The sequence below is a fragment of the Astyanax mexicanus genome, chromosome 1, assembly GCF_023375975.1.
Source record: "Astyanax mexicanus isolate ESR-SI-001 chromosome 1, AstMex3_surface, whole genome shotgun sequence".
Lineage (NCBI taxonomy): Eukaryota > Metazoa > Chordata > Actinopteri > Characiformes > Acestrorhamphidae > Astyanax > Astyanax mexicanus.
The window spans coordinates 50611009-50632787 of NC_064408.1; the positions used below are offsets into that span (position 1 = coordinate 50611009).

A 21779-nucleotide genomic window follows, 5' to 3' on the forward strand; every position below is an offset into this window, starting at 1 on the left:
AAACATTCAAGCAGTTCAGTTTGGTTTGATGGCTTGTGATCATCCATCTTCCTCTTAATTATATTCCAGAGATTTTCAGTTTGGTAAAATCAAAGAAACTCATCATTTTTAAGTGATCTCTTATTTTTTCCAAAACTGTATATGAATTGTGAAATATGATATTTTTTGCACATTTATATAGAGCATATCTGTTGAGGAAATTGTTTGACAAACAACTTTCCATTTACCATAAAAGAAAATGTTGATCAAGCAATATTTTGTTTGCTTTCTTCAGTTTTTCTTTGTAATTTTGAGGCTTAAATACCTACAAGTGCAACCTGCATTGATAGCATCTTCTACTTCTACAGAACAGACTGCAAAGAACAACAACTGAACTGACAGCAGGCTTGTGGGCACCCAATAATTATTGATGCTTCTTATGCAAAACCAGTCCTTTAATATAATCCTGCATTAATATTGCTGTCCATACCAACCTGAACCGGACACACACACACTCTACAGACCACTGTGTTTCATCTTCTTCCAGAATGCGAAACACTCAACAGTCAAAATAATGCAAGCATTTATGTTGGCAGACAATTCAGTATGTATTATTTACATAGCACTGGTGGATAAATTTTTGTTTGATGTTCAGAGCAATAAAGACTTCCCACTATTCTCTGCCTGAAAGGAGACTGTGGTTGATTTGATAAGCTGGTCTCCCGTGGCCTGTTATCAAAAAAATATTCATCATCCACACCGCGTTTGCTCTCGTTCAGCTGTCTTCAGACAGACATGCCAAAATGATCCTTTGTGCTGCCCACCTTTTTAAACAATCAAATATTTAAATCTTAAATATTTGAAGCCTTTCATCCACCCGTTTGAAGCCAAATTGCAGTCGACAACTGAGGGAGTGAGTTAAGCTCAGTGCAGTTATGTTGTCTTTAGTGACAAACCAGAAAGGTAAAGCAGGTTTGGAAAGGCATGGTTTTGTAAGGCTATTCTATGGGATACTTTAATTTTCTCGTCTAATCCTTCGACAGACAGTAAAGAAACTGGATTTATTGAATGTACCTTTTGTTGAACTGAATTAAGTCTAAACCCCCACAGTTGCATTAACACCTGTTGCTTGGCCAGGTCTACTGAGGTGAAAGAACATCATTTTAAATGCATTCGTCCTTCTGGAGTCCTCGTATGCCCATATTTGGAGTTCCTTGTCTAAGCTGAATTTTTATATTGACAGAATAAATGAACTTTTATAAAAACTTGCGTAATAAATGTGTTCAGAACCCTGTATGTTTTATTCTGTGTACATTTTACTCCAGGATCCTCTGAATTTCGAGATCGCTTATGAGTCTTAACGAGAATAATGCTAGCTTTTAGCTAATGCTACAGCGCACTAACCTGATGTCACAGCACAGCAGCACAGAACTCAAGCGGACTTGATTTGGCGCAACATCAGCGAACTACGGTTGTATGTTTACAGCAGGGAATCACTAAAACAAGCGGCTCAGTGTTCGAACAGAACCACAGCTTTAAACACTGTAACAAGCTTCATCGATGTATCTGTAGACATCCCAAGTTGCCAAAATGAATTTCAGACTTGAAACGTCTGTATCTGAGACGAGCGGAATTAGCGTGTTTAATGAGAGAGGCAGATTTATGAATGTATTCATGTTTAGTATCATTTTATTCTCAGTGCATTAAGTACAATGGCCTAAGTGAAGAAATGCTGAAGATGATCTAAACGTGACATCTCTGAGAGATGTGTCTCTGTTCTGGGTGAACACTCCCCTTCCTGCTCCTGCTGTGTTTAGTATATCAATGTGATGTTCAAGGGTTCCTGGAAATTCACGATCAGAAAGACAAAGCATAGGCCTGTTGTCTCGTCCCTACTGTTTCACTAGGAAGGACAATACTTCACTCTGTACTGTTGTTATTTTACTGTTGTTTCCTTTCACAGCTGACATTTCAAAATATATGAAGTACTTACTGTCGGGCACATTATTGTTGAGTTTTTTTTTTTCTCCAGACATATATAGCCTTGTTGCTCTCCTTATGATTAACAGGAATTCCCTTGGCACAAGGTACTTGGCACACACAGCTAGTGCTTTGTCATGTGAAACAACTGTTACGCCAGCATTAAAGCTGCACTGGGAATCGGAGAAGAATGATTCAAATAAATAGTCTAATATTTCCTCAATATTAAAATTAAAAATACCCTCAAATTAAAGCTGAATTAAAAACATTCTTCTTTTTAAAATTGACATACTGTATATAGAAGTGGATGGCAGAGCTTATAGTTCTTATATAATATAATGTTCTAATATTCCTTCTTAAAGTAATGTTGTTCAGTATAATTTTTGCCTGCTACTCTAATTAATTTAAAATGTCAATGGAAATCTCTGCCCAGTACATATTAACCAATCACATTCATTTCATACATTAAGGTTGGAGGCCAATCAAGTTCAATCTGCCAATCGGCTTATAATCCGGTGTGCCTTGTGTATAAAAATAGACCAAAAAATAGAAGTTTATTGATAGTGGTAAATATGGTACTTCCTCTTAGATTTTCTTTATATTTTTAGGAAGTTTTTCATTTTGTTCTTGTGTTCTTTCCCCGTTTCTTCTTCTTAACTTTTGAGTAATGGTTCTCTTGTCATTTTTTATGCCCTGAAAAGCTGCTTTGGACAAATATCTGGAAAAAGAGTAAGACATGCAAATAAAGTGGAACTCTGTGATGACCACTTAAAAAGTTAGTGCTGCTTATTCACTCCCAAATCTGTGCTACATGTGGAGCGGGTCATGAGTGGAAAGTTGCATTATATCTCCTGAGAGAGACTCCGGCATTTCTGTCAGGCTCTGCCACATCCTGGAATATCTAAAAATATGATGTGGAGAGGAGAGCCATCTCAGTTCACCTACAGCAGCTGGCCTGGTTCAATCTGAAATAATTAAACTGATAAAGAAAGGAGGCAAAACATAGCTGAGTGCAAAAGAACTGCCTGTGTGTTGCTCATTTTATTACCTTAATACTGATATATACAAAATCTACAAACGCTATCAAAAGCTATCATTTTGAACTGAGAGAAGGTAAGAGAACTTCAGCTTAACAAAGCCTGAGAAAAACTTTTCCAACATGCTCATACATGTGCATGACCTAAACAAGAGGCTTTTACACAACTTTTTTTTTTTGAGGTCTATAGGCCCCATCTTATACACTGTGCAATCCAATGCTCATTGCTATCTTACACTCCATGAACAGTCTATTTGTACACCCTGAGCCTGCACTGATAAAATAGTAAAGTTGGTTACAAATATATCTACAGTGATGGGTGTGGTGGTCTGGAAGAGAGGTAGAGAGGTGTTCAGGTAGATTTCTGGAGTATAAAAATTCAGGTAATTGAAGTAACTGTATGATATAGATACATGTCCTATGTGATCGCATAGACTTTTATTTTGTTTTCTTGCCATGCCCTACTTCCTGAAGCAGCCATCTAGTCTCTTTCATTTTGGACTTACGAGTAAATATTAGGGAAACAGTCTGGTCACTTTTAGGATTTGAGGTATATAAGGATATAAGGTATATTCTATTGTGTAAGATTTTCTTTTCATTTCAATTTATTTATTTTCATTCATGTTTACCTGTTTGTTTTTCCCAGGCCCCTTGGATGTGTGGATTTGTGCAGTGGTGTTCTGATTCATGGGGAGTGTTGTGTTTTAATTATAGATTTGTAATATTGATTTGGGGCAAATCTTTTAATTGAAGTAAAAAGAAAAGTGAATGAGATTTGGATTTTTGTCTGTGGAAAATAAATGTATTGTTTTGATTTTTTTAGGTGTAGCCGTGTGTTTTTCTTGGTTATTTTCAGAGCTCAGGCCAAGTGGTTTACTTACTGTTTCATGTACTAATTTAAGGGTTTTCGTTGAACCTTTTACCACATGTAGAGGTTTTTAAAGATCTCAGAGAAACCACAAATTAAAACATTTTTAGGGAAATCAAGTCCTTAGTTAGTCCTTAGGATTTAAGCTAACAGGATTTTTGGCACTCTTTGCAAAAAGCTGTTGAAATGCAGAGTTTTAAATGTGAATAATTTTATACATTATAGTCATTATGACTTTTTGAAAAATGTGTTTTGGGAAAAGGGGAGGGAACTATAGGACCTTAAATCTTCAATTTAACGAGATTCACCCAAATTTTTATTGTAATAAGTTTCATGTTCAGCAAATTATGTAAATGTACAGTGTTCACAGATCTGTGTAGGAGGAACGTCTGTAAATCTTCCTCCAAATCCCAACTTCCCCTTCCAGTGCACTAATTCAGTGCACTGTTAGCTCCTGTTCGTGAAGTTTTTTGGCAGCACAGTTTGTTTCATGCCTACACCAATACAGGACACTGATCAGATTCTGACATGTTGTTTAAGAAAAAAAATATAAAGTAAATGTGAGGTAAGTAATGGGGGTAGTGAGGAGATGAGGGTGGAGTAAGGGGGTATTAAGGCTACGTTCACATTACAAGCACACAGATGTAAGTGATCTGTATCTGTGTGTAATATGAATTAATCTGTCCCTGAAACGCCTCACATGCTCACATTGATCGTGTATAAACGTGGCCTTCTTCACCAACAACAAAAAACATCACATTTGAGAGACGACTCGTAGCTTTATAAAGGGAAATGGATGAGTTAGCAGCTCATATGTGGAGCAACTTTTGCTGTAGTGGAGAGTAAACAGCTGGTCTAAAGTACATGCTCAGGTTGAGGAGGTGAAAAAAGGCCAGGTGGTTTGCTTTTGCTGTTTTTTCAGAGATGTGTGGTAGTAGAGAAAAGCACGTAGCACAGCGTAAAAGCAAAAAGATGCAGGAATTCCAATTTGACTGTTCACATTCAAGCCAAATGTCCATGGATCGGATACATATCTGATTTAGGAACACATATGAAAGTGACTCAAATCAGATTTGTTAAAATCAGATTAGTCATGTTCACACAGTCATGAAAAAAAAACAGATCTGAGCCACGTCAGCCTGGTAATGTGAACATACAGTAAGTTTGGTGTAATGGGCTGATGGGGAATGTCTCAGGCTGACAGAAGATCATTGAAAATACAGACAACTAGGTTTTCTCTGGTACTTCATACACACATACTGATGCTTATATTATTTTTTTTTAATGTTTCACATTTTTAGCTTTTTTAATTTATATGTAAAAAAAAATTAATGGCTGACTGCTGTTTTTTTTTTAAGGTAATACTTATTGGTGGCCCATTCCTTGTCCTCCTTCTAGCTCCACTTAAAAACTACAAAAGCACACTTCTGACCCTTAAAATGACTTCACTAATCAACTACAGTTAATGCCATACTTCAGTGTCCACTTCAAACGGTACGCTCGTCTAAGAGCAAATACCGTCAGAACGCCACACAGAATAACAAAGGCGCGCTAAGTGCAGCTGCTCTCGTTCAGATGTGCTCTAAATGCTGAGGCGAGAGGCTGGGCCTGACTCACTGCTCTTTTGCTAGCTGATGAAGAGGAGTCTGCGAGGCCCGCATGCCTCCGCAGCTCAGCCATGGCATCAAACAGCTGCACGTACCCCAGGCACCACTTCAACTCTCACCCCTCTTTTGTCACATGCTGGGACCGCTCCAGCTGCTGCCCACACAGCTTCTCCATCATCCCCATCACAACTGCACACAGAGACCTACTTTCATAGCTGTGGAATTTCACAATGACCTTCACAGCCACTCTTACGCTCCACGAGCACAGGGATAAGGCTGTGCATATTTATAGTATTTTTCTGCCCCCATGTTGTTGAAGTGTTTTTCATAAACTTTATATGGTCAAAAGTGAAGATACAGTAGGCAATATACTAAAGATGAATAAAACAGACCATAACAGAAAAAGATGTCCATGTTTATGTTTACATTTTTATGTCTATGAAAAAGATATCAAGAGAGACATATTATGTAGAACTGTTTTCAGTATGTTAATCAATCAATTCTTAATCCCTGAGAATTTCTATTGTTCTTATAAAAAGATATTGAAGTTTTAACTTATGGAAATGGAAGATTGCTCACCTTTGCAGAACCAGTATTAAGTATAGTGAATAATTTAACTAATTTTATTATTTTTTTTATTAATGTTTTACAAGAAAGCAATCCACTTGAAATGCTAATATTCCTTTTTTTAATAAGAGCAATGGCTAAAATTATATATCTTTAATACACACACACACTATATATATATATATATATATATATATATATATATATATATATATATATATATATATATATATATATATATATATATATATTTTTTTTTTTTTTTTTTATGTATATGCATTAATTATGTTAATATTATTGTGGCTGCTGGTTGTGATGATACAAATTAAATAATTAAATAATACATTAACAGCATGATTTTGGTTACAATTTGTGTATTTTAAAATAATATGGGAATGTTTGTGACCAAAAATTTCTGGAAGCACTTTAGTTCACACTGCGGTGGTTCAAACCAACATAGTTCAGACTACTGTGGTACTGATGAAGTATAACATTTTGGTAAGCAGTCATATGTCAGATGTTTAGTCTTTATACAACAAACTGTGATATAATCTTGATAATACACTTGAGGCTTGTGTTATAATATGGTATATTGGCACTGGTGTACTGATCTGTGACAGAGGTAAACATGAGGCAATATCTCATGGTATATTGCATGAACCTCAAGTGTATTATTGCTTTATTGCTTAATTGAAGGAAGCTTGCTCACTGTTTTTGTTTGCTGCTCATAGATTTATCTTTAAGCCTTTCAAAGGAAATTGACAATTTAAAAGCTGCATTTCATTTAGAGAGCTAGAGTCATTGATTCTGCTTCAAAAATGTACATTACTATAGTACAGTACTTACTTCAGACAGACATCACCCAATGGTCCTTCAGAATAAGTCTAAGTGACAGTTAATTACAATAGTTAAAATATGACCACCTTCTTCACAATCTGCCATCCTCTTCAGGTCACTACATCAACAGATATAGAACATATTGATTAAAATCTGTTATTTGTATACTAATTTCAATAAAGGAGAAAACAAAAAATGGTTAGTGATAAAATAAAATAACAATAAAGGTAATAATAATACTAGTGACAATACTACTACTAAAAATAGATTGAATTATACATTTCCTGTTGTGTCCCCAAGAGTTTCATATAATAAACTATAATAGGGTATAATGTTGTTGCTAAAGAAACATCAATCTATTATAAAACTGATCAATGCATTGTCCTAGGCTAAATTGGACCTGTGTAGGTGTTCTAATGCCTTCTATTTGCACCTTACCAAACCTAGCAGCAATTAAACAAACTCCATGTTCCTTAAAATACAGTATATTTATAATTTTTTTTAAACTATGGTTTCTGTGTTCAAATATTGTTCTTTTGGCCTTTAGACAACAGAAACAATGCACTTTTTTCCCCCTCAAAGAGCTAAAATCTTCTTTGGCTTATCAGGGTATTGCAGTTCAAAAGATCGTAATGACTTCATAATACTGAAGTGATTATTTTCAGCTCTCCTCTTCTTTACACCTTTTCTTTTTCTTGGATTGGTTTAAACTGTGAGACTGACTGTTAAGCTGGAGGGCGTGGGTTCATATCCAACCTGAGCTTGACTTTGAAACCCAAACACCCTAATCCTCAGACAGATTAGCCGACTATAGACATTACCAAACTATCGGTGGGACGTAAGTATCCAACAGACCTGGAGAAAAGTGAACAGGCCTCTAAATCTAATCACTTGACCCTGTCCAAACTGAGGTCCGCTAATTTCTGTTAAAAGAGAAAACAGAAGCTTATAAAGGGTATTTAACCAGAAATTGAATCAGTATAAAGGAAATCATCTATTTGATGGCGTCACCACAATGGAGTGATTTTGGAATAATAGACCGTTTCTGGTATTGGAAGCGAGACTGCACTGAGAATCCCACTGAGGGCCGCTGGTGATAATTACTTTCGATCTGTGTCCGTTTAGCGAAGCTGGAGCACGCGAGTGCTTGCCCTTGGCGTGTAGACATAAATTGGACAGCATGTAATGCACTTTGCCACAATATGGAAACTAACAGATGGATAACAAAGTGCTGGGGAGCTGTTGAACTGGAGAGCTGGCCTGAGCTAATTTTTTGGCCTTAGTTTTAGAGTCGACTCGTATTTTCATTTTACTGTTTCCCTGCCCTGAATTACAGATTGAATCATCTAATCAGTTTATTAACAAACACTTCACCACAGAGGCAACTCAGTAAACAAATAATATATTTGGATGTCCGTAATCTATGTATAGTAGCCTAATACTATCAACTTTTCTCAACCATTTGTGACCCATGCTAATGGAAAATTCCTACGGACTAGCCAGCTTCCTCCAGAATTCCTCCAATAATTAAAATTAAAATGTTTTTCTAACTGTTGCATGTTTGTTGCCATGATTTTAATATTCAATTTACATGTATTGCTTACTGTTTATTTTCCAACCTCTCTATTTTGTGGTTCCACCCACAATGCTGCTGTATTATATACAATTACAGTACCAGCCAAAAGTTTGTACACATCTTCTCAATTCATTTTTTTCTTTATTTCTGTATTTAATTTATTTTCTATACAATGGATTATTATTAAAGACATTAAATCAATTAATGGACACATATGGAATTAAAATGTAAAATGTAAGTTCTCCACAATCTCCTGATCTAAACCCAACTGAGATGGTGATTTGAGGTGATTTGGGATGAGCTGGAGCTTCACAGTGTAAAGGAAAAGCAGCAACTATTGTTCAGCACCTCCAGGAACTCCTTCAAGATGCTGACAAAAATATTCCAGGTGACTCTCCCTCATGAAGACACTGAGATTAAAATACCAAGAGCGTAAACATCTGTTCTCAAAGCTAAACGTGGCTTTATACTTCTAAAGTATAAAGTATAGAACATTCTGGTTTGTTTAACTGTATATCAATGAGATATTTAATTGCACTAACATATATACCACAGCAAAAAATCAAGTGTAAAATTAACTCCCATAAAGTTGCTTTCAACTCTTTCCAAAGGTTAAAAATAGCTCCTAACTCTTTGGAAAATAGTTAAAAAAAATTGTAATAGTTAAACTTTTAACACCTTTCCAGAGTTACTTTTTAACTCTGATTTGTACTTGTTTAACTCCCTAAATTGTTATGCTAACCCTGAAAAAGAATAAAAAAATAAATTAGAAGATTAGTAAGTTCAACATTAGTCTTTTGAAATTACTAGGGGAGATAATAATGTGTTTAATGCAAATAATGTGTTTAATTGGGCAGAGTATAATTAAATCTCTGTGGAGTTGGGCAGTATTTATTTAGTTTTTTTTATATTACACTGTAATATTCAACTCTGTGAAGTAACTCCAACACTGAACACCACTTAAATCTGAATGAGTTAAAAATAAACTTTGAAAGTAAAAATCAACTCTTAGCTGTTTAACTAAGTTTTTGCTCTGAAGGACTATCAACCCAAGTATTAATCATTTTTATTTATTATTAATTATTTTATTATTTTATTTAAGATACCACAGTTAGTTCTGACCCTGCAATGTGATTAAGCACTTCTAGATACATACTTCCATTTCCCCCATTGCCTTTCTCTTCCTTATCTGTCTGACTGGTGCAGGTGGGCAGGGGTCTTCACCTTTGCCTCGCAACCTCACACACATTGGCTTATATTAAGTCCGCACAGAGATCTTCGGTGAGAAAAAAAATAAAACGTGCTACACACCTTGGAGTGCTCCATGATCATGAAGCGCCTAATTGGCTGAAAAAGAGTGAAGAAAATGGGTGGAGAAAATGAAACAAAACTACCCTGCTCATAAACTTCAGTGTGCATTTTTACTTTAGGCAATTTAACTAATCATTTTATTCTTTTATATTAGTTTTTTATACTTTATAGTTATCAGTTTCATTTATAGTTTTATTTAGGTGCAGATCATTTTACTTTTCACATTTTTTTTTAAATAAATGAATAAATAAAATAAATTCAGTATTCTTCATAAATATACAGTATATCATTGTTTATTATGTGTATAATAATTATTGAGTAGTTAATGATGTTCAAAAACCTATATTACATTGAAATATTGAAATGTTGATATAAATGTAGCGTTGAAAAATACATGGTGAGAAAATTGTGATATATCTCAATAATACACTTGAGGCTTGTTGTGTAATATGAGATATTGGCACTGGTGTACTGATCTGTGACCAAGGTAAACATGAGGCAATATCTCATGGTATATTGCATGAACCTCAAGTGTATTATTGCCTTACTGCTTAATTGAAGGAAGCTTGCTCACTGTTTTTCTTTGCTGCTCATAGATTTATCTTTAAGCTTTCTATGGGAAATTGACAATTTAATAGCTGCATTTCATAAAGAAAGCTAGAGTCATTGATTCTCCTTTAAAATGTGGACATAACACTATATTCAGAAAGACATGACCCAGTGGCCCTTTATTATAAGTCTAAGTGACAGTTATTTAAAACAGTTAAAATATGACCACCTTCTACACAATCTGACATCCTCTACAGGTCACTACATCAATAGATGGAGAACATATTGATTAAAATCTGAATAGGTTGTAACAAACCCCTTTCTAAAAAAAAAAAAAATCAATCACATGTTCACCCTATCAACCATGAGTCTATGTTACATGAATGAAATATCACAAATTATGCCTTATGCACAAAATATGTATTTCCACACGAAAATATTTACACCAATATACAACCAATTCTCAGTCAGAGCTTAAGTGACTTTTAGGTTTAGGAGATGAGCCTCTGTTTGAAAAAAAAAAAAAAAAAATACAAAAAAGTACTGGTCTCACCAGAGTAGCCAAAGTTCATTGAAGAGTTGATTCACAGGGTCTTAGTAGCAGTAGGCCAATCAGAAGCCACGCAGAGTGAGCCATGATCATCATGGTTCTTAGCACCCATGAGGAAGTCTAATAAATTTGGAAACAGAAGTCCAAGATCCTCCATTTTACTGTCCATAGTCTATTCAAACCCAGAACAGAGCAGTGCACCCACAAAATAAGTCCTTCTACAAATAAAAAAAAACATCATCAATATCGTATCAAATCCAATTTAGAAAAAACATAGTTAATCTATAAAACATGTTCATTCTGCTTTTTACTCTTTACACTGGGCTTAAAACACTCAGGTTTCCCAGGAAAAGGAATACTCAAAATACTCAAACAGCATGTGAGCAGCAAACAGACTGTGGCTGTGTCCAGAGTAGGAGAGGAGGAGTAGCAAAAGTTTCTGGACGCAGCCTGTTTGTAACACCTGTACCTGTAACAATGCCCACTTCTTCTACCAAGAGCTGATCACCAGAGCTTGGGCTCAACGTAGCCCTCTGATGTTGAGAGAATGTCATTACAACAAAGAAATCTATTCAGAATCGACGTGACCAAGAAATATGGTTACAAGGTTCTCGACTAATAATGAGACTATTTTACATTTGGACCTTATTTCAATGCCTGAACACCAAGGTGAATCTGTTGGTCATGTCAACATCGTTCAGGTACATGTGTACCTTGTGTACCTTAACCTTGTTCAATGGCCAAATGTGCTGAGAATCCTAAGAAGTGAATTGTAGAGGTACTTCAAGGCCAGGGCTTGGAAACACTGACCTGAGAAAGTGCTTATCCATCCCAGAATACAATTAGGGTAAACGATCCTCCTAACACTGTGTGTTTGCAAACTCACCAGAGGACTGCAGGCAGTCTGCAGGGGGTATTGGCTCTGCTGGAAGTCAGCCATATGTTCTTAGATGTGCTGCAGACCTGGGCAGTCTCTATCAGCAGCTGGGTCCAGCTCAATGTCTTGTCCTTTGAAATGTCTGTTCAGTCCAAAAGACTAACACGGTTTCTTTGATGACATCAAAAGAGTATAAGGCTTTGGGTCATACTAATAAAACCTCTAAGAGAAGAGTTCCCTACTGACAATACTGTCTCAATTTCAGGTCAGATTTCCAGAAAGCCTGATCCTAATCTTAAGGTCCAGAAGCCACGACCACCTGCAAAAGGCCTGTGAAACACTATATATATATATATATATATATATATATACACCAATTCAGTACACCTGCTGGTTCCAATACCTGCACTTCTCTTATCTTCCTCTCTCTCTCGCTCTCTCACACACACACACACACACACATAGACAAGACATAAGGAAGCTTCTTCAGTCACCTGATTGAATCTAACAGAGAGCACAATAGGATTACAGTGCCTTATACCGCCCAGTTGTTTTTCCCATTCGGTAAAAGTCACAAGCCTCTTGCCATGGCTGACCTTTGTTTACGCATGGGGATTAAGCCGGCGGGAGGGAAATATTATTTTTAGCAAACGAAGGTTAAATTGAGAGGAAAGCCAGACTACAAAGAGAGGATTAGCGGTAATGCTACGGCTATGCTAACATAGTATGGCATACTCACAGCCAAAAGAGATTAACTTGATACATTACATCTGTTACCAATCAATGTAGGGGAAATCTCTTTTCACAGCTCTTAGGATGCAAAATCTATATTTATAATAGTTCATGAATACAGAGGGGTAACTCTAGACCAGTGTTTTTTTAACCACTCTGCCGTGGTACACCAGTGTGCCATGGAAAATGATCCAATTGCTTTAATTGGTTATTATTTGGCACATTGTTAAGTGACAGTGTTTTAAAAGTAATGTATTTTCTTCCAATGTCAGTAGGGGCAGCAGATAGCAGCAGCTAATTGCGTAATACTCTGAGACAGGAGATGTAGCGCAGCTGTAGTGTTGAACGAGACAGTGACAGTGGACAATGATGCATCCAAACTCTGAACAGGGCCCAGGAGTGAAAAGAAAGTCAAAAGAAAGCAAAGACGGTGAACTCAAGGCAGTACAGTGAAAGCTATCTTTCATTTGGATTTACTTTCAACCGGGGATGCGGCGACACTAACTCCATTGTGCTTTGTTTTTATCAAAAAAGCTAGCTAACAGTGCCATGGACCAATGAAACATCTGACGTTTTAAAACAAGCAGACAGAATATTTTGTTTGCCGGTGAGTGAGCGAGCCCCATTAGTAATATACCGAGTAAGTATAGATGAATTAGGTGACTATACTGTCCTAATTATAATTTTTTTTTTTCATTTTATAACATTTTTGTTTGGTGGTGTGCCGTTGGATTTTTTGCAATGTAAAAATGTGCCGTGGCTCAAAAAAAAGGTTAAAAAAATCAATGCTCTAGCCCATAAACACTAGTGCACATTCAGGAGAGCCTTTAAAGAAACAACCGAGAAGCATCCTGCATGACTTTACACCCCCCATCACGTCAGTGTTACCACAGACTCGGAATCAGGCACGTCAAGCACGTTAGCATTTGGTGACACAGCCATTTGGCATCCAGACGAAGCCATCAAACCCGTGCAAGTCTGCGGAGCTGTCCGTAACACCCTGTTAGCGCCTCTCTCACTGTGTCTGTTTGAAGAACAAATAATGCCATTTCTGAATCTGAAGGACTTTTTTTAGAAGACGATTGGTGTTTATCACATCCTTTAGGCGAAGGGATTCATTTCCATATGATACGCAGCCTTTGAGAATAGGCCAGCAGGAGTAAGGGCGAGATAAAGCATTTGGGGGGCTTCTGAAGCACTTCATCAAATGTCATCCTGGAGATGTGCGCCAGAGAGGTGTTGCATGAAAATGGCACTATCGAGTGTTTAATAGAGATAAATGCCTAAGCTTACCGGGTTGACAGGTTGTCGATTACAACAAAGAAAAATGTATCATGGAAAATCAGGATGATTGATTCGTCTTGGTCTCCGTGAAGCTCGCCTAGTAAATACACCAACTAGTCCTGCCACTGGGAATCTGCCATCTGTGGAGGGAGACCACAAGGTTTACAAGCCGCTATGTTGGGTCTTATCACCAAACATACTAGTGGTGGGTCATGTCTTCACTCCTCCAGACTGGGGGAAGTATCAATGGCGTAAGTAATGGGGGGAGGTCACACTGGGGCCCATGGTGCAGATGGTAAGTCTTGGTAAACAAGCTCCCTGAAACCTTCTTTGGTACATCCATTTAGATGCTGACATACTGTAACTGTTGCACGCACAGAATTATTTTATTTACAGAAACCCAAACCTGAAGCCTATTTACAGTATCTTCCTCTTACTCACCACACAGCTAATCCAGGGTGATGGTAAAAGGCTAAAATCTTAAAATGTTAATAATATATTAAAACATCAAAGATTGAATAAAGCTACACTTATATAGCACCTTTCAAAAACACAAGGCACTTTACAATTTACTCGTTTTACATACAACCATTCATACTTAGCACTCATCCACACATGGCAGCCAATAGCGCACAGCATACTCTCAACCAGACATGACCATACACCTGGAGGACTGCATCAGGCACAGGACTGCATCAGGCACAGGCATATAAATGATTCTCAGGGTTATATGCTAAAAAGTGTGTAGGGGCCTATTACGTTTTTTGGCACTGGGACCCAAGCCTTTTGTGATAACTGTTCTTGTTTGTATGATATACAGTAATGTCCCAGAAAAAAGATAAATAATAATATTTAGATTTTAAGACATTTAATTTTAAATCTATATCACTGATATAATGAATGTAAGTACACTATTTCTTTTCATTAGTTAAAAATATTCAGAATATACAAATTGTTAAACAAAAATACATTTAAACATTAATTGTTTAAACAGTTATCACAATGGCTCATTCAGGGTGATGGACTCTTCTTACTAAGAAAAGTCATGTCCATTATTTGCATTGTAGGACAATAATGTAATTACTGTGACAGGCCTACTGGGACCCCTAATATTCCAGTAAGGTCACTGGATAGTGTTATAAAATGGGTAATAATACACAAAAAAACAGTACTCTCAACAATCAGTGAAATCGCATGTTTAAGATCATTTTTATACATTCAGTTTGGACTAGAGATACATGAATACTGAGTACTGAGTACTGGTATCAGTTTTAGACCCAATATCATGATAAAGTATTATGCTGTGGTCCTGACGTCACATGATGATGCTGGGAAAATAAACATGCATCCATATAGTAAAACTAATTTGTATTTTTAATTTAAGCATAATTTCTCAATTTCTTTCAAATATGCTTGTTTGGAAAAGCAAAAAAATATATATAGAATGTGATTCTGTCACAACAAAACTTTACATTAACAACTATTGTAGCTATTGTAGCATTAAACTTCTGGCCTGTGAGGTTGTTTGAACTATAATGAACAATAATGAAAAATCTGGTGAGATTTTGTGTACATTTCTCCCCTGTCTCTCTGTTGCGCCCGGAGTGACTTTAGTTTCTGTTCGTTCTTGTTATTCTCCCTGTTCTTAAAAGGGCATTTTTTTCCCGGCCATGTCCCAATTCACTAGACAGGGCAGCGGTAGTGTTTCGGACCGCGTGAGGAGCGGTGTGTTTATTTTAGTTATTTTTTCTTATTTCTTTCTTCTTGAGTTTACCTGCTTTGAGATCAGCTGTTCTGCAATTGGATTCTACAACCCTCTGGGCTGGAGAGCTACTAGTCTGTAGCACTCCATCCCATTACACTTTATTTTCCAAAACAGATTTTTTTTTGCTGCCCAATATCTGAAAATATCTGGCCCATGGTCAAACTTAATTGCCGACCTCTGAACTACACTATTACATAATGATCATAATACTTACATAATTGTTTAATTCTAAGTAGGTATCGGTACTGCAACTACAAAATAAATTTACTTATAATCATACTTCATACCGGTATCAGTGCATCCCTAGTTTGGACTAACTAGTGTGAACTAGTGGCTATAAGCTTTTATTATTTGCTAGCTACTTGCTAGCATGAGTGCAGAACTAAAGAAGCACATTTCACATTAAATATGTTTTGACGGGATTTGAGTTTTAGTGAGAGCAGTGCACAGTAAATCCGCCAGTGTTAAATCAACATTTTTGGAAACTGTGATTGTTGGCTAAACTTGTCGTGCCGCATCATTGTACAAGTATAATGCATATTTCAAATAGCATTGTTGTCGTTTTTTGCCTTTTAAAATTATTAATAAGCTGTTTGCTTCATCAGGCTTATTCTAAAACGCCTCCACTAAAATAAATCCTCTTTTTTTCTGCTTCCAGTAAAAAAGGCACTCTCTAAAGTCCTTAGGAGACACAACAACTGTCTGCAGTCCTGCCCACTAAAGAACAAGTGGTCAGTCTGCTGGAACCATGAACTGCTCTAGCTGTTGTGGGAAGGAGATAAAGTCTGAAGGCTGGGCTATTAATAAAGTTAGTTGTAGGTGTTTGAGCGCAGGTCTCAGGGGCTCCTAGGTAAGAAAGGGTAAGACCCGGGTGGCGGTGGGTCAGGGTGCCAGTCGAAGCTGTCAGAACCGTCACAGACGCCGTAGCCGACAGGTGCTCAAAGAGAAAGCCACTAAAAGGATAACGCGGGCGTGGTCCACGGGGTAAAGCAGGGATTATGTCTGAGCAGCAGATAAACAGATTATTCCCGAAACAGAGCCTGCTTTTTTAACCTCACCGCCGAGGCTTGCGGCTCTTCGAGAACTGCCACACACATACATTCTTCCACCACCCCCTGACTCGGGTGGGCTCAGCTGATCGCTTCCTCCTGTCACATCAAGGAATTCGTACCACCTACTGTATTGAGGCATCGAGACCAATGTGATTATGAGTTTCAAAGCTTCGCTTGAAGACGTCCAGTCTCTGCTGTCTCACTCCAATGGCTAGACTCATTCCCCCGACATCTACCTGAGGTAGACAAGCTTGTCGAGATTGAGTTAGAGCACCTGAAAGTCCTGCTGCGTGTACCACCATGCCTTTGAAATGCGGGTTTCTACTTGGCCTATTCCTATTCGCTCTATCTGGAGCAGCCGGCACAGGTAAGACTCTGCTCTGGCTTTGTGCACAGGCAATTACACCTAATAGATAAAGGGACACAGAGATTTAGTAGATTTAGTAGATTTGCTACCAACCAATCATTAAATAAAACTAGAGAAAAGTGATAGAACTTTATGGGAAGCTATTTTTTAAGGTTCAAGGTTATTGGTATTATTTATATGAATTTAACATGGGTTTCAGTGTTAATGTTAACATAACATTAATTAACATATAATTTATTGTATTGTGTCGTCTGAAGCTGTAACACTAGTAATATATGAACTATTAACAATCTAAAGCCTTGTGAATAAAAAAAAGTTCTGATTTATGCAATGCCTCATGAGAAGTTCAATCGACAAACTTTCTCATTAATTCCATAAGTTTTAAAAAACAGCTAAGTCTTATAATCGTGATGCACTAAATTGCTGTTCTCAGTCAGTAACATCGCAGCCTATAGAGTCTTTGTTAAACCCAACGAACACGGCTTTGTCCTGCCGTGTACCAAGAATACATTCAAGATCCGAAAACAGCCCTGCTGCCGTTGCATAACGTCTTGGCAGGACCGCACACTAATGTGCTACGAGGCTATGACTGCTGCGAACGCTCTGCGTGTGGCGGCCAATTGCACACCAGGGTGGCCAGTGGCATACCAGATTGGATTAAAGGACCACTTTACTCAAACATGCTAACATGGTTAACAGTGAATGAAACCTGCCACTAATTAGATACAGTGATCTTATTTGGAGTTGTTTATTTGTAACTTACAAAACATTACGCATCATTGAGCCCTTCCAATTAATACAATATATCATATATCAATATCCACTCAAAAAAACTACACTCTAAAAAACAGGGGTACGATACAAGTACTTTTTTGTACTCAAAGGTACATTCTTTATAATTGTACCCTCAAAGGTACAATATTGGTCTTTACAGGGTCAGATTTGTTCCCTCTGAAGTACAAAGTAATTTCTAACAGCAATAAGTACAAATTTGTACCATTTAACCAGCCAAAGGGTACATTCAGTATTCTGTATCACTGTACTGATAAACAATATCTATTTTAATTGCACATTTTTTTTTTGAAAGCCAGACAATTTTCGATCATCAAGTTTTTGAGCCATATTTACTTGATGATAATTCAAACATTTTTATAATCTTTACTGGCATAAAAACCATGGGTACAAAAAAGGACTTTCACTGAAAGGTACTTTTTTGTACCTCAATATAAGGTACAGCCCCAGCGACAAGCTTTGTACCCTTTTAAGTACAAATCTGTACTTTCTTTTTTTAGTGTGTAAGGTACGATATGAGTACTTTTTTGTACTCAAAGGTACAATATTGGTCTTTACAGGGTCAGATTTGTTCCCTCTGAAGTACAAAGTATTTTCTAACAGCAATAAGTACAAATTTGTACCATTTAACCAGCCAAAGGGTACATTCAGTATTCTGTATCACTGCACTAATAAATTATATATATTTAAATTGCACATTTTTATTTAAAAAGGCAGGCAATTTTGGATTTTGGAAGTTTTTGAGCCATATTTAGTTAATGATAATGTTTATAATGTGTATAATCTTTACTGGCACAAAAAACATGGGTACAAAAAATGACTTTCACTGAAAGGTACTTTTTTGTACCTCAATATAAAGGACAGCCCCAGCGACAAGCTTTGTACTCCTTTAAGTACAAATCTGTACTTACTTTTCTTAGTGTGTGAGAAATCAGCTGTTTTCTTTAAGTGCCTTCATGATTGACAAAGTATCAGTTTAAGTAAAGCACATTTTACTTTTTTAATGTCTAAAAGTTGTATTTTTTTAAGAAAGATTAACTCATTTATCACAATAGGGAGAAATGGAGGATATGTAGTTATTCAATGGAAGGTCTTAATTAACAAAGTGCCACTGTCAACATGCTAGCTCCATTTTGAATAATTATGGGAAATTCTTAAAACAAAAATACAGCATAAACAGCATAAAATAAATCATGATCTAAAGAAGAACCAGGTTAGGACACTATTCTGAGTTATTGTGTTCTGTCCTCAAAAACCTTACCGTTTGTAGTTTTTATTTTTGATCAAATAAACCATAGAGAATCTGAAATTTGAAACAAAGCTTCACAGCATCTCTCATTTTGAAGAAGACCCAGGCTAAGACCCTCTCTTTCTCTGGATCATTAGAGATTAGAGGACACATTGTCCTCATATACTGTGCACACATAGCTTTTAAAACAAACACAATGCCTAAACATTGATTATTTTTTATGTTTTTATTATTCATATATTTATTATTGTACCAAGTTTCTAGGTTCTAATGCATACAAAACCGAATAGAAGTGAAAAATATGTAATCACTAATAATTATCATATGTTTCTAAACATGGTGTTGGTGATTTAGAACTGAAAGAAAAAAAAAACCTACAAATCTACAAATGAACGTGAACATCTTGTTCTGGTGATCTGGGCATCAGGCCATTTTAAAATGATTACTATTGTCATGATACAAATACAGAGCCTTTATTTTGCTTTATGTATATATAAAGCTCTGTAACTTATATAGAACAATAAAATGAACAATAAAATACTGTGCATTTAAAAGACACATAAAACTCACTTCACTTCAACTGTTGGTGACCCTGCATAATGATTTTTAAATGTTATTTTTATTTAACAATAAAAACATATTAAAGTTAAAACTTTATAAAATCTTTTTATAACTCTTTTTATAAAATTTATTAAAACAAAGATAATGTTATATTGCATTGTAACTTTTAAAACAAACAGTAGCAGACCTGTTTTATAATGCATAATTATATTAGTATGTAAACTTTTTTCATTAACAGAAATTAATTATGAGGCATCATAAAGCATTATTAAGCATGTTTTTGTCACTGCTGTGGAAAACAAGTATCTAAATTTTTGTAGATTTTTCGTTTACATAATGTGAACATTTCTTAATAAATGGGCCAATACAAATTCTCCAAAATTACCTGAAATAAAATATTCGTACATTGACTTTCAATGAAAATTAAAAATGTTTTATCTTTGTCCTGTAAAGTTGCTATACATGTTTTTTTTTATTGTATAGCAATGTTAATGTTATACTCTATATTTTAATGTATTATGTATGTCAATATATGTACTTATATAAACATACGATATAAACATACATTATAATGCATTCATAAGGAATCATGAACATGGATATAAATATGCGTAAAATGTATAACACATTACAGATATGTTTATTATGTATTATACATTTTGATTGTAATTCATTATAAGGAGTGTTTGTGATATGTTACACATCTTGGTTAAAATCATATATCTGCTACTAATAACATACTCCCATGATGAACATCTTTACCTTAATTAGAGTGTACAACAACACATTATAATACTTTATAAATTATATAAGATATTCTATTACAATATGTAACATACGTTTAATAATAATAATGATTCCAAGTGGTTGGAATTGGTATTGACATATAACATCATATAAACACAGCTGACAATGCATAATGGTCACACATTTTAATGCATAATAAACAAAGATGTAATGTGTTATATGTTTTTAGAGATATTTACAGCCATGTTTACAATACCTTATGTGTTATATGTGCTTATAAATATTTATTTAAAATAGTTATGTATTTAACATATATTTTGAGTATGTTTATAGAGTCTAGTAGACATGACATTTACAGAACCTGTTACCATTACGGTACAGTTATTTTACAAGCTTATAACTTGTAAATCGTGATTTTAAGGTATTATCATGTTTGTCATTTAATTACATTACAAATTAATTCATAGCGCATTATGAATACAGGATTCGTAGGAAGTGTTTTATTATATTCAGTCTAAATATGAATCTTTTTTTTACGGTATTTGTGTTGCCCTTACGCACTGATTCATTGTTATACAGGTACTCAGAATAGATATTTCTTAAACCTTGACTCTGTGTAGGAACTGCTCAGGCTGCCTATTAACCTAATACAGTGATATTTAGCTTGTTGTCAAAATGGCAGATGGGTGACCTGGTCAGTGTTTCCTTTCTCTCAGATTCTCTCATCCTCCTCCACACTGAACCTACTGACATATTCAATAGAGCATATCGATCAGGTGTATAGCGCCATTCTTATGACAGCTCTGCCACCTGTCAAACAATCAAGCTTTGTTTACCGAGAGCTGCCTGTTCGGAAAGAACAACAGAATCGCAGCTTGGAGTGGGCTTCCCATACCCCACGGGAATGGAAATGAAAAGCGAGGGAGAGTGTGATGGGGGGCATTTCTCTCCCTGTAGATATCAGCGTTAAAATGTCTTTAAAATGATGCTCACATAGGTCAGTTTAGTGAATGCGTTCAGCAGAGTGACTGGGAGTTATCAGGTATCTGACGGTGCTGAAAATGAAATGGAAATGTATGGATTCCAACAGGATTCCAATCTTTGTTGTTTCCTTGGTGACTGTCAATATGAAGCAGCTACGTCGTATCATTTAGGGTATAATTACTGCTGCCAGTGAGGTGAAAGGACTGATGGATGAGTTCTCTCTCTCTCTCTCTTTTTCTCTCTGTCTCTGCATGTGACACTCAGCAGCATTTACCACTCTTCCCCTCAGTACACAGCCATTTAAAATATAATACAGGCTAATAATGAGCCTTGCTGAGTGCAGACGTGCAGTGTGGGGGGAACAATATGTTTGTAGCACACTCTCGCCCATTATAGTAACAAGCTCTCCACAATGCATCAGCATCTCCATTAATCATACATGCACAACATAGCCACTGCTTGTGCATGATGAATGACCATTAAAAAACATACTTCTTCTTCTTGCTCCA

At 36.0% G+C, this 21779-nt stretch overlaps 1 protein-coding gene across 4 annotated transcripts in view; it reads left to right on the forward strand.

Moving 5' to 3' along the window:
* Positions 1-16553: 16553 nt before the first annotated feature.
* Positions 16554-21779, forward strand: part of LOC103023947 (interphotoreceptor matrix proteoglycan 1) — a 50359-nt gene continuing 45133 nt past the window's right edge. For 3 of the 4 annotated variants that reach the window (XM_049479574.1, XM_049479578.1, XM_049479576.1), the window contains exon 1: positions 16555-16937. In XM_049479574.1, the coding sequence (XP_049335531.1) occupies positions 16871-16937 (67 nt within the window). In that variant the 5' untranslated portion in view covers positions 16555-16870. Of the gene's footprint in view, positions 16938-21779 lie in introns of all 4 variants that reach the window. The other variant, XM_049479579.1, reaches the window with a different exon arrangement.